The 11,747-nt window shown below is 41.3% G+C and overlaps 1 protein-coding gene across 3 annotated transcripts in view; it reads left to right on the forward strand.

The window, feature by feature from the left end:
• SLC39A9 (solute carrier family 39 member 9) overlaps positions 1-11,747 on the forward strand; it is a 52,171-nt gene extending 40,424 nt beyond the window's left edge. Inside the window, exons 4-9 of one of the 3 annotated variants that reach the window (XM_078448091.2) lie at positions 3,726-3,794; positions 5,044-5,129; positions 5,611-5,745; positions 7,755-7,856; positions 7,972-8,119; positions 8,959-11,747. In XM_078448091.2, coding sequence (XP_078304217.1) covers positions 3,726-3,794; positions 5,044-5,129; positions 5,611-5,745; positions 7,755-7,856; positions 7,972-8,106 — 527 coding nt within the window. In that variant the 3' untranslated portion in view covers positions 8,107-8,119; positions 8,959-11,747. Of the gene's footprint in view, positions 1-3,725; positions 3,795-5,043; positions 5,130-5,610; positions 5,746-7,754 lie in introns of all 3 variants that reach the window. The other 2 variants (XM_078448090.2, XM_060620151.3) reach the window with 2 other exon arrangements.

Genomic DNA, 11,747 nt, shown 5'->3' on the forward strand with positions numbered 1-11,747 from the left:
GGGGCTCCCACTGGCCAGATATAGGACAATTTGAGCTCCAATATAATTAAGAATAGTAACGAAGTATAAACCATTGAAAACATGAGGATCAGTGAGCACATCCACATGAGAGAGAGAGAAGGAGAAGGGAAGATGCTTGTTTACAGTAGGTTGCTAAAGGCCAACTTGTAAATGTGGAAAGGGTGCTGGCATTAGAAAATCATTTTTGCAATCCTCATAGTAAAAACTGGCTCAGGCCAGAATCACCAATGAATATTGCATCTAGGAGATGAATTTTGATTTGCTTATTAGTTGCAAAGGAAAAAGAAGTAACTAAACGAAGAAATCCAATAATACCTTGACCAGATGGTTAACACTAATGTCACTGGCATCTGTTTTCAATGTGGGCAAATAAGTTCCCATCAGACCATCCTCCTTACAGATAATTATAAACTCTGGGCATATATTTTTTAAAAACTACCTAAAGACACTGGAGAGTGACCCAAAGCAGGAAAATTCTGGAGGGGAGTCAACCCGTGGAACAGGGTGAGTTCCTATTTTTACTGCTTTTAAGCAGTCAGTGCCCAGTGAGGTAGCTAAAACTGATAGAAAACTCAGTCTCTCAGGCCTAAGGAACCAGAGGACAGAGTTCAGGGTAACTATAGCCACTGGAAGGTACAACCCCACATTTTATGTATAAATTCTACCCAAGTCTGGCAAGGCCCTGAACCATTCTTTTGTGGGCAGACTCAGCTAAAGATGAGAGAACTAAACCAGGATTTGAGCAGCTGCCCAGAAGACAGACTTTGCAGTTTGAGCTAAACCAAGTTACTTAAAGCACAACACAAAAGCAACACTCTTTGGAAGAATATAATAGAATTCAGAGTGTCCACAAGATAACGTTCACAGTGTCCAGGATATAATCCAAAATTCACTCCACTAGTAAGCAGCAGATGTACATTCTGTGTGTCTAGATGTGACATCCTGAGAGGCAGCATCTGTAGAGTATTCAGCGTGCATATTCAGCCTGTATTCAGAATGCATAATCTAAGGACACATCAGACAAACCCAAAAAGGAAGGATCAGTCTGTTAAAAAACAAGAAAGGCTGAGGGAAGGGACGTGTATTCTTCAAAGATACCAATGTCGCAAAAGTCAAAGGCAGAGAAAATGGTTCAGATTAAAGGGAACTACAGAGAAACAAGTAAGTGCATATATGATCCCAGACTGGATCCTTCCTGGGAGGGAAAAATGCTCTGAAAGACCTTCCTGGACAGCTAACAAATTAGAATATGCAAGAGAGATTAGAAAAAAGTATCAATATTAGATTTACTGAAGTTGATAACTGTGCTGTGATTATATGAGAAAATGTCCTTTCTCTTAAGGAAATATACTTTGAAATATCTAGGGATAAAGAGTTACGATGTATGCAACTTACTTTGAAATGGTACAGAAAACAAGTTGTGTGTGTGTGTGTGTGTGTGTGTGTGTGTGTGTGTGTGTAGTATGGATAGAAAAAGAACATGAACACAAATAATGAAGCAAATGGGGCAAAATGTTAGACAGTAGGTCGTTCTGAGAAAGGAGTGTGTGAGTGTTTTTTTTAACATGTCAAAACTTTCTGAAGATTTGAAATTATTTCCAAATAAAAGGTTTTTTTTCAAAATTCATGGAATTGAATTTAGCCTTTTTAGTCCAAGGATATTTTTTGTTTCATTTGTTAATCTTGCATTTACTGTTTCTTTTCAGTATTTTTCCATGCACTTTTTTTTAATGGTCTTATATGTATTGGGAAGTTGATTTAGAAGTAAATGCTTTTATTTGTGTGCTTTTTTACCAAATAGCAAATGAGAAACACCCTCTGGTTGGATGGGATCTGATTCCATCTACGTTACATAGTTGCCCACAGTGGCCTCGGTGACATTTTTGCGATTCTTGTCAGTTTCGATTTTAAATGCACTTAAAGGCCCACTAGTGCCCTATGATACTATACAAAGAATTAAAAATAGCATGTGTTCCTTTATTCTTCTTCCTGTTTTATCTTTGAAGTCACTGTTTTTGCTGGCTTTCATGTATCTAGTAATCTGGTTTTACCAATTATCTGCAGGGTTTTATCTATTGTTAAATCTCAGTAAAAATTCATTTATTAAATTTATGCTAAAGCAGTCTTTTCCTATAGATTTATAAAAACTGCGTTTTAATTGTAAAGCCTCTAATTTTTATTTAAGATGCTATTTATAACTAGAAAAGTCAAAGCAAACTTGTCACACAGTATAATATGATAGTCTTCACATTTTGGGGCGATATTGAAATATTTGTTGTCTCAGACCAACTGGGGCTTTAGCTTCCCTTCCTTGTAGTATTTTAATTAGAAGATAATTTTATTTTTAGTAAAAAGATAACATGTTACTTTACTTGTATGTGTTTTTTCCCACTGTAAACCATTCTTCCTATGTGCTGGGTTCCCCCAGAAGATTAAATCCCTTGGAATTTATTTGGCCAATGTCCATCTGTCATTTCATCTGGCATTTTGATGTCCTCATCTTTAACTTTACATTGTTTGGACATTATTGACTTGCTGGTATATTTCCTATTATAGCAGTAACATTCATACAGAGAAATGTTTTTCTTCCCTCTCTAGTAAGGATTTATTAAGCAGCTATTGGGTTTCCATTGCTGTGCGACATTCTGTAAGACATGTGAAAAGGGAATGGAGAGAAGTGGAAAATTCACTTCTGTGCAGTTTACAATCAGTCTGGGGACATCAGACCTATCTGAGTGAAAACAGTTTTGCGTATCTCAGGTGGTGATATAGAAGAAACTGAAGTAGTATGTGCACTTAGAGCTCTTGGTTTCTAGGCAAGGGGAGCCTTTTGAGCTGGAATTGATCTTTAATTCTTTCTTAAGGGAAGTAGTCCTAGAATTGACTTTGAACAATGGCTATGTTTTGGACTGAGGAGCTGAGAAGTTATGCACATGCCAAGAATTAAAGACGAGAGATTTGAGGAAGGGAGAATGAGAATGTTTTGTTAGAAGGTGTTAAGGAAGCTGGTTTAACTGGACTGAATAGTGAGAAATAAGATGACACCAGTTAATAAAGAGCTTAAGAACCTATGAATGGAGCAGTTTGGACTGAGTTTGATAAGCAGCAGATTCTTAGCTAGTTAACTGGCACGCCAGAAGGGTGGTGATTCAGAGATGAGCATTCCGACAAGGATGTGTAAGATGAATCAGATGAGGGAGAAATGAGAGCTAGGGGAGACCAGCTGGGAGCCTGTTGCTAAGTCAGGTTCAAGTTGATGAAAGTTTAGGTTAGGATGATGGCGATTAAGTGGAGAAGGGCAAGCATGATAGACATTTTGGTCTTGGAATAAAGCTAAAGTTTCAGGAGGCCGGGGAGAGGAGCAGGTAGGCAGTGACAATTCAGTTGGTCTGGAGAGAAGTGAGGAGAGGCCACAGAGTACTTTCCAGGGAGAGCCGGAGCGCTCAGGGGTGCAAGGCAGCTGAGGCAGTTAGGGGTTACGTATTGTCTGTTCAGGGAAGGCTGGGGCAGATGAAGAGTTCCCTCCTGCCCACTTCTTTCAGGACAGGAGAAACTTCTAAGTGTTTGAAGCCAGTCGTGAGGAAAGACAGGAGGAAAACAATCTACTTTAAGAGCTTTCAAAGAATTCTTCCACCTCCAGGACAGTGTTCTAACAGTTTCTATTTCACATTGCTTAATGACTGACTCGCTTATTTTTACTTCAGATCCAGAAACAGCAAGGCCCAGCAATTCCAAAATCACCACCACGCTGGGTCTGGTCGTCCATGCTGCAGGTAGGGCGGGACTGCAAAGAGAGCCCTTTCTCTTCTGGTGCACCATGGGGAGTTTAGTGTTTACATCCCAGGGACCACCCCCATGAAAGCTCTTGGGCTGGCCTTCAGGGAGAGGGTCTGGTGATGAAGTTCTCCAACCCAAGTATAAACCCTGGCGTACTCAGTGTCAGGGTTTTGCGAGCTAAGAATGGTTTTTATATTGTTTAATGGTTGAAAATATTTTGTGGCACCTGAAAATTACATGAAGTTTAAAGTTTAGTGCCTGTATTGAAAAAAAAATAAAATAAAATCCAAAAAAATAAAAAAATAAAAAAAATAAAGTTTAGTGCCTGTAAATAGTCTTTTTGGGAACACAGCCATGCCCACTTGTTTACATCTTACCTGTGGCTCTTTGCACAGTAATGGCAGAGTGCTGCAAGAGAGCAAATGGCTTGCAAAACCTGAAATATTTCCTCGTTGGCCCTTTAAGAAAAAAATTTGCTGACCTCTGCCCTAGAACCTCATCTGGAAAAGAGTTTTGACACTTTTATACTGAATAGCCCTCTTGCTCAGTGTATACCTAAAGTGCCAGTTGAGGCAGAGGTGGGCCGTAGAATGCAGAAGGCTCAGCATTGCTAATTGGGCATGCCTTAGAATGATCACCAAAGACCAGTCCCAGTAGTGGGATTCTGGGAAGGACAAAGGCATGTGAAATGTGGCATGCTATTACTTGGACCTTTCTAACAGAACATGCCTATCTGACAAAACTTTAGCCAGCCAGCCAGCCAGTGTTTACTTTTGACGTATAAATCATCTCTGTAAAGTTGTAGTGTTCTTATGTTGTGTTTTTTCATCTACAAGATGCAGAGTTGCTTTCTTTATAATCTTTGCTATTTCTGCTATTACAGTTTGATTAATCAGTGGATTATACCTTATGATACTTTATATATACTTTATATACTTACATACTTTATATACTTTCTGGCAACATACTTTTCTAATAACAGCTGATACATTGAATATTTGGGGCCAGGTGCTAAGCAGCTTACAAATGTTATCTCATTTAACCCTCATGAAAACCCAAAGAACACATACTTCAGTGAACCCATTTTAGAGATGAGAAGACTAAGGTTGAGAAAGGTCAGAGAACCTTCCCAGAATCAAATGCAGGTCTACCTGACTCTAAAACTCATATAAGACTAGGACACTAGTATAGATGCTGTTGTTGTTGTATTTATAATGTTTTATGTTTCGTTTTTTCCAAATTTAGCCGACGGTGTTGCCTTAGGAGCGGCAGCCTCTACTTCCCAGACTAGCGTCCAATTGATTGTGTTTGTGGCAATAATGCTACATAAGGTAAGGGGAATCCTAGTGAAAGATTTGATATTGAATATATTCACAATTAAAATTTCTCTTTGGTCATTAACATTTTCCTGGAATGGGGAAATATTTTTAGCTATTTTCATAATTGCCCTTCGTTTGAGACAGTTGACTAGATGGAAGGGATTTTTTTTTATGGTCCTATACACAAATTATTAAATTCTCTACAGATTTCTGTATTTTATAATAATTTTTGTTGGTAAATATTCTTGTTTTTTTATACTCTTGACTATTTCTCTCTTCCTACTGTCTAAAACACACACACACACACACACACACACACACACACACGCATAGGATATTTTCTTAGCTTAGAACATTAGTTCCTAAAAGGCAGAGTTCAGTCTTGGTACCATGCCTCTTTTTTTCGGTGAGAATTCAGTCCAATGACATATACTTCATAATATAGAAGCAATCCATACTTTAAGAGTATTTAGGACTAATTTTTTTTTTCCAGGCACCAGCTGCTTTTGGGCTGGTTTCCTTCTTAATGCACGCTGGCCTAGAACGGAATCGAATCAGAAAACATTTACTGGTGTTTGCGCTTGCAGCACCAGTCATGGCCATGGTGACATACTTAGGACTAAGTAAGGTACGTCTTATTCATTTCTAGTTTATCTAGACATATCCAATTTTTTTGTGATCTACCAGAATCTATGGTCTTTTATGTTGAGTTTCTCAGTTAAGTTACTCTCTCAAACTAAAAATGAAATTGGGGCTCCTGGGTGCCTCAGTTGGTTGAGCATCCAACTTCGGCTCAGGTCACGATCTCACGGTTAGTGAGTTCAAGCCCCAGGTCAGGCTCCTCGCTAACCATGCGGAGCCTGCTTGGGATTCTCTCTCTCTCCCCCTCTCTCTGCCTCTCCCCTGCTCGCTCTCTGTCTCAAAAATAAAATGATAAATAAAAATGAAATTACGAGTAAAAACCAGTACAAGGTAAACATCTCAATTCCAAGGCATTCCCTTCATAAATTTACATCTTCCTGTTCATTTAATTTGAAAATGTCTTCCCCTTCAATTCCGAAAACATTTGCACATATACATGATCTTTCAAATAACGTAACTTAAGCCTAACCAGACCCACTAATTTTATTTGACAGATGTATAATAAGCCACGGTACATATTTAATGTTTAAGCAGGCACGTGAAGAGTGAGGGACAAGCAAATGGCAGCTTTGAGGAGAATAGGGGATGAGCAGAGATGTCTATATTCTCATATCACCGCATACTAAATATCCAGTTATCATTGCGCTGAACATAACGTCAGACTTGAAGTAATGTGTCTGTCGCTTGTCAGTTCTGAGCCTGGGTATTCTTCCCCTGCTGTTCAAGTTGGACCTTTCCCTGTCTTCCAGTTCCGTCCACTGGGGCTGCGGGTCTCATTGACCTGTTGTATTTCAGTGTCAGCTGGCAGGTGACAGGAGGAGAATCTTAGCACCAGACTGGCTTAGGGCTCGTTCATGGAACTGCTTTCCCATACTCTCTCTGAAGGTCACTGATTCTTCTGAGTGTCACTCAGTTCATAGCTGATACCGCAAAACTTAAATTCTTTTTTAATGTTTATTTATTGTTGACAGAGAGCGAGAGCAGGAGTGGGGGAGGGGCAGACAGAGAGGGAGACACAGAATCCGAAGCAGGCTCCACAGCAGCTGTGGAGCTGTCGGCACAGAGCCTGACATGGGCTCAAACTCACCGACCACGAGATCATGACCTGAGCCAAAGCCGGACGCTCAACCGACTGAGCCACCCAGGCACCCCCCAAGAAAACTATATTAAAAGGAACATATGAGAAACGAGGTGGTCAAAACATGGTTAAGTTCATGTTAATCAAGTTTGTTGGTCTGGATTGCTAACAAATGAGGTGTCATAAAAACCCTCTCTGATCGTTTGAAGAGGCTTTTCTTCTTTCAGTCAGTATATAGTTCCTTTTAAGTATTACCCTATATATCACTTCATTGATCATCGATCAAAGACTTTAGAACTTTAGACAGAAAGGTGTAATTCTGGAGGCATGGGGTTACATGTTACATTATGGCGTGCTCCTTTCTTAAATTTTTAATTGTTGTAGTCCATGGGTCCACTTTTTTAATAGAAAAAGTTGAAATTAATTGTGTCAAGATTAGCTTATAAGATGTTTCTAGCCTCTGAGGGCAGGTGCTCGATGTTGATTACCACTGTATCTCAACAGCTGGCCTGGAGCCTGGTGTATAGGGGATGTTTGTTAACTATTAGTAGAATAAATGAGTGAATGTACGAAATTTAATATCTGCATTAATAATGCCGTTGATTCCATTGTAAGAATAATACGTGCCAGACCTGTTCATCCAGACTTGATGTTTGCTTGAAGAAGCAATTGTGTACAGTATCAATAGTCTTAAACCCTTATTTGGAAGCTTCTCATCAATCACAAAATTGCTCTGATCTCAAGATGTCCCCAGTGTCCCATAGTGCACCAGTTGTGAATAGAGTGTTTTTTTAATTGGAACTTCTTCCTGACTCTGAATTTTAATTGTTCTTCTCCTTCTTCTCCTCTCTCTCTCTCTCTCTCTCTCTCTCTCTCTCTCTGTCTCTCTGTCTCTTTCTGTTTCTCTCAATTCACAGAGCAGTAAAGAAGCCCTTTCAGAGGTCAATGCCACTGGAGTGGCCATGCTTTTCTCTGCCGGGACATTTCTTTATGTTGCCACAGTACATGTCCTCCCGGAGGTGGGCGGAATGGGGCACAGTCACAAACCCGACCCCACTGGCGGGAGGGGCCTCAGCCGCCTGGAGGTGGCAGCCCTGGTTCTTGGTTGCCTCATCCCACTCATCCTGTCAGTAGGACACCAGCATTAAACGTCAGGTTCCAGCCTCAGTCCGTGGCTGTCCAGCATCCGGTGAGAACAGCCAGCGCGTGACAGCTGCTCACTTCCTCGGTGTCTTGTCTCACCTTGCCCATCTCCACCTGTGTTCCTAGAGTCCGGAGGGAGGTGAGATTAAAACCTGGAGTAACGGAAAGCTTTTAGACGAGAAACGACACACTGCGGCTGGATGTGGACATTCCGTTGTGTTGTTTTTTAAAGGGCCCTTGGCGTTTTGAGTTTTGATGTTTCTCTTAACCCCTATTCTCAGGGAAGATGGAATTTCATTTTAAGGAAAAGTGGAGAACTTCATACTCACGATGAAATAGTAATTACGAAAGTACAGTGTTCTGTAATTAAGCTAAATCTCTTTGTTAGTTTAGAGGCTCCGCCGCTTACTTTATCCATTGATTTTTAACATGGTTCTCACCGTGTAAGACTGGTGCTTTAGCATCTCTGCCACATGCCTTGATCAAGGTCATAATGTCCACTGTCTTAGATGCTAAAGAGAATTGTCATCTACCTGGGGCAAGAGTCAGGAAAATGACGGCAAGACACCTTAAAAGCTGACTTTTTACTCGAGAGCTGTCCATTGAAAAGGGGGTGTCTGGAGAGACTTAACACCTCCTTTCACATCTGCCTCTTTAAAGAGGGCCCGCCCTTCCATCAAATGGAGCCACAGAGATGGACTAGCATCGGAGGAGGTGACTAGTATTTCTTCTTAAGTTCTCTTTTGCAGCATACCTGCCTATAATGCATTCATACAGAGGAGCCAAGTTCTGGTAGGTTCAGGGCCCCCGCCCCCCAGCCATTCCTTCAAGAGCAGTCAGATCCCAAAGTACCTTTTGAAATTGAGGGGTATTCATTTTAAGTGAATTTGGATAGTGAGTGACATCTTTGTAGTAATCTTTTTAAAATTGAGATTACCAAAACCTATGTTGTCCCTTTTTTTTTTTTTTCTTTTTAAGTATTTATCTTAGCAGACCGGCAGTCCCTCCGGCAGAATACTCGGTGTCCCGTGGGAAGTGCTAGGTCAGCGTCACATAAGCACCTGCAGCAATGAAGACGGTCACGATGTATCACAAGTGGGAACTGTTTGCCTCTTGATTTAAAGCTTATTGAAATCATGTCTCTTGTCTCTTGTCTCTTCATCTTTTCCGTGCTTTCCTCCTGACTTTCCCCTCCAGCACCCCCTCCCTCTAATGTGCTGCTCACTGCTGACAGCGACGTTAGGATTTGTGTGAATTGAACTCTCATCAGGACAACCACTTCTTGAACGGTGATGATGAAGATGACATTGTCTCTTTACTTTATTCCCTTCAATGAAGTCACTTTTGTGTCAGATGCAACTCTGCTAAGCCCTTAAAATGTCACTTCCTCATACGTGAGATGATGCGGTCACTAATATTCTGGTAATTTAAACAATTGAGATAGTAAAAGCGTTTAACAAACTAGGATGATTTTTCCGTGTTTGCCAAAGTCCCTGTAAAACTTTGTGTTATCAACTCAGTGTATAATACTGTGTCATTAATTTATTTTGATTTTCTGTACCATTTCAAAAACACATTATAGAAAGAGGGAACCAAGACCGTGTTCTTCAGGGCAGTGGGTTTAGGAGTCCGTAAAATGTTTTATATGACGTATATGCCAGCATGCCTGTAATTTCTTTATTTCCTTCCTAGATTTGTCAGTGGGTCAGCAGCTATGGAAATAGACCTCGAGAGCCCCCTGCTGGCTGTAGACCAAAGTAGCATAAATAGGAGGCGGTTTCGTATAGTGGCTGCAGCCATTGCATATGCGCTTAAAACCAGCAGAAGGTACAGCATGGAAAGTCTGAGTGACTTTTCCTGATAGCATCTCTGACTTATGAAGAGTCTTGGGGCTTCATGTGGTCCTTCAAGATGTCATGGTTACCTTGATTCTCCCTGGACATTTACTTTGTTAAATAAATAGTACATTGTAGTGTCTGGCCTGGTTTGGATGGCAGCACTCTCTGCCATACTGTTGTATGAGAAATGATGAGAAATGATGAGAAATTCGTTCTGCTGGCCAAAGCCTCTTGCAGCAGTGCCCTGCCATCACTAAAAGTGTGGCTAGAATAGCTTGCTGGGTAGGTGGGGCCTTGAACTCTGGCAAGGATCGAACCATCAGACTTCCAAATTTGCCTTCCCCTCTGGACCTCACAGTAACAAGCAAACCTTTCAAGGCCTATCAGCTCTCAGAAGCTATGGGCTTCCCCAGATTTTAAAGCTGCTGCCTCAGGAACTACTCCTGTGTCTCCTGGTCAGCAGGCAGAAATAGCCATACTAACCTTACAGGGCTCAAATGCATCTTCAGGCAGCAGGGGACCAAGCAGCATGGCAGAGGCCTTCTTCACCGGGGGAAGAACTTGCTCGTGGTGGGCAGTGTCCCAGAAGAGGCCACAGCAGTGGTCGCTTACTGGCACACTTCAGTTCTGTTTTCCTCTTGTTTAAAACTGCCTCCTGCTTTAGATGTAGATGCCTTAACGCTCTCACACATTTGAAAACGTTGGCAATACTTAAGCTGCTGCCATGATTACAGATGGAATTATTGGCTACCAGAGAGATGCAGTTGATGAAAAGCATGGTCCTTCCTTCCTCATAACCAAAGCTAATCTTAATTGCAATTTGACTCCATTTCCTTGGTAGGGATCAATTTATTCAGATTCCAGATGCACTCTTAAATGGCAAATTAAATTGAAAAACACTACTGATCCATTCCCCTCACTTGTTTCCCAGTGAATTGCATATCAGTCCCCATTTCCCCGAAGCGGTGATGTTCCAGGTCTGGTGGCTTTCCTGCACCGGAGTGTAGTGAGTTGGAAACGGTACCACCTGCAGAGGCTCTGTGTTCTCTCTTCCCCCCATTACCTTTTTACTTCCTTATTCAAAACAGCCGAGTCAGCCGTGTTCCTGTATAATGAATTATTAGAAAACGGAGAGAGGTGGTCATTTGGAGGGGTCAGTTCTTTGTAAAGAGGAGACCATGGAAGTGTGTTTCTTACCAGCCTACTTCTAAGGGTCACTTCCTGGTGTTTCTCTTGTTGGAGGATTAGAGCTAGGAGGACACCCCCACATCGGAGTATATTATGCCCTTCAGACACATGGTAGCCAGGTACTAAACACGGGAGCTGTCTGCCAACAGCACAAGCCCCCAGAGAATGTTCTTGCCTACATGGCTCCTGGGCCCCTTGGGAGATTGAGAATAATGACCAGATTCTTCTAAAACCACTGCAGCGCAAGGTGATCTACAGGGGAACCGTCGAAGATTTCTGATCAAAACAGAATGATCCCGAGAGCACTGTTGGGAGATGCCATGAACTTAAAGCCAACGATGTAGCCCCCTTTGTAGCTGAGACATCTAGATCGATCGCCTCAGGAGACTTGAGGGAAATTTGTGACTTGTAGGAAAGGAGACAACCATTGGGAATTCTCTAGATATGCTCAGCCTAAACACAAGGAACTTGGCTTTGGTCTTTTTTCTGATAGCATCTTCTAGCAAGTTGGAAGTCTCATGGGATAAAACTGCAGTTCCCCTGGTTCAGTAGCCTGAAGAGTGATTTTAAATGTCCCCTTTTCTGGATCCTTTGTAAACATGAAATCATTCCATGGATGGCTGCCTTATAATTTTGTCTCTTTCCACGTTAATTGTGAATGGTTAAAAAAAAAAATTTTTTTTTTTTTTGCTGTTTTCTGATTTGTTTTATGATATTAAATTTTTATTAGTGCATACCTTA

The sequence above is a fragment of the Panthera onca genome, chromosome B3, assembly GCF_046562875.1.
Source record: "Panthera onca isolate mPanOnc1 chromosome B3, mPanOnc1 haplotype 2, whole genome shotgun sequence".
In the NCBI taxonomy this organism is placed as follows: domain Eukaryota; kingdom Metazoa; phylum Chordata; class Mammalia; order Carnivora; family Felidae; genus Panthera; species Panthera onca.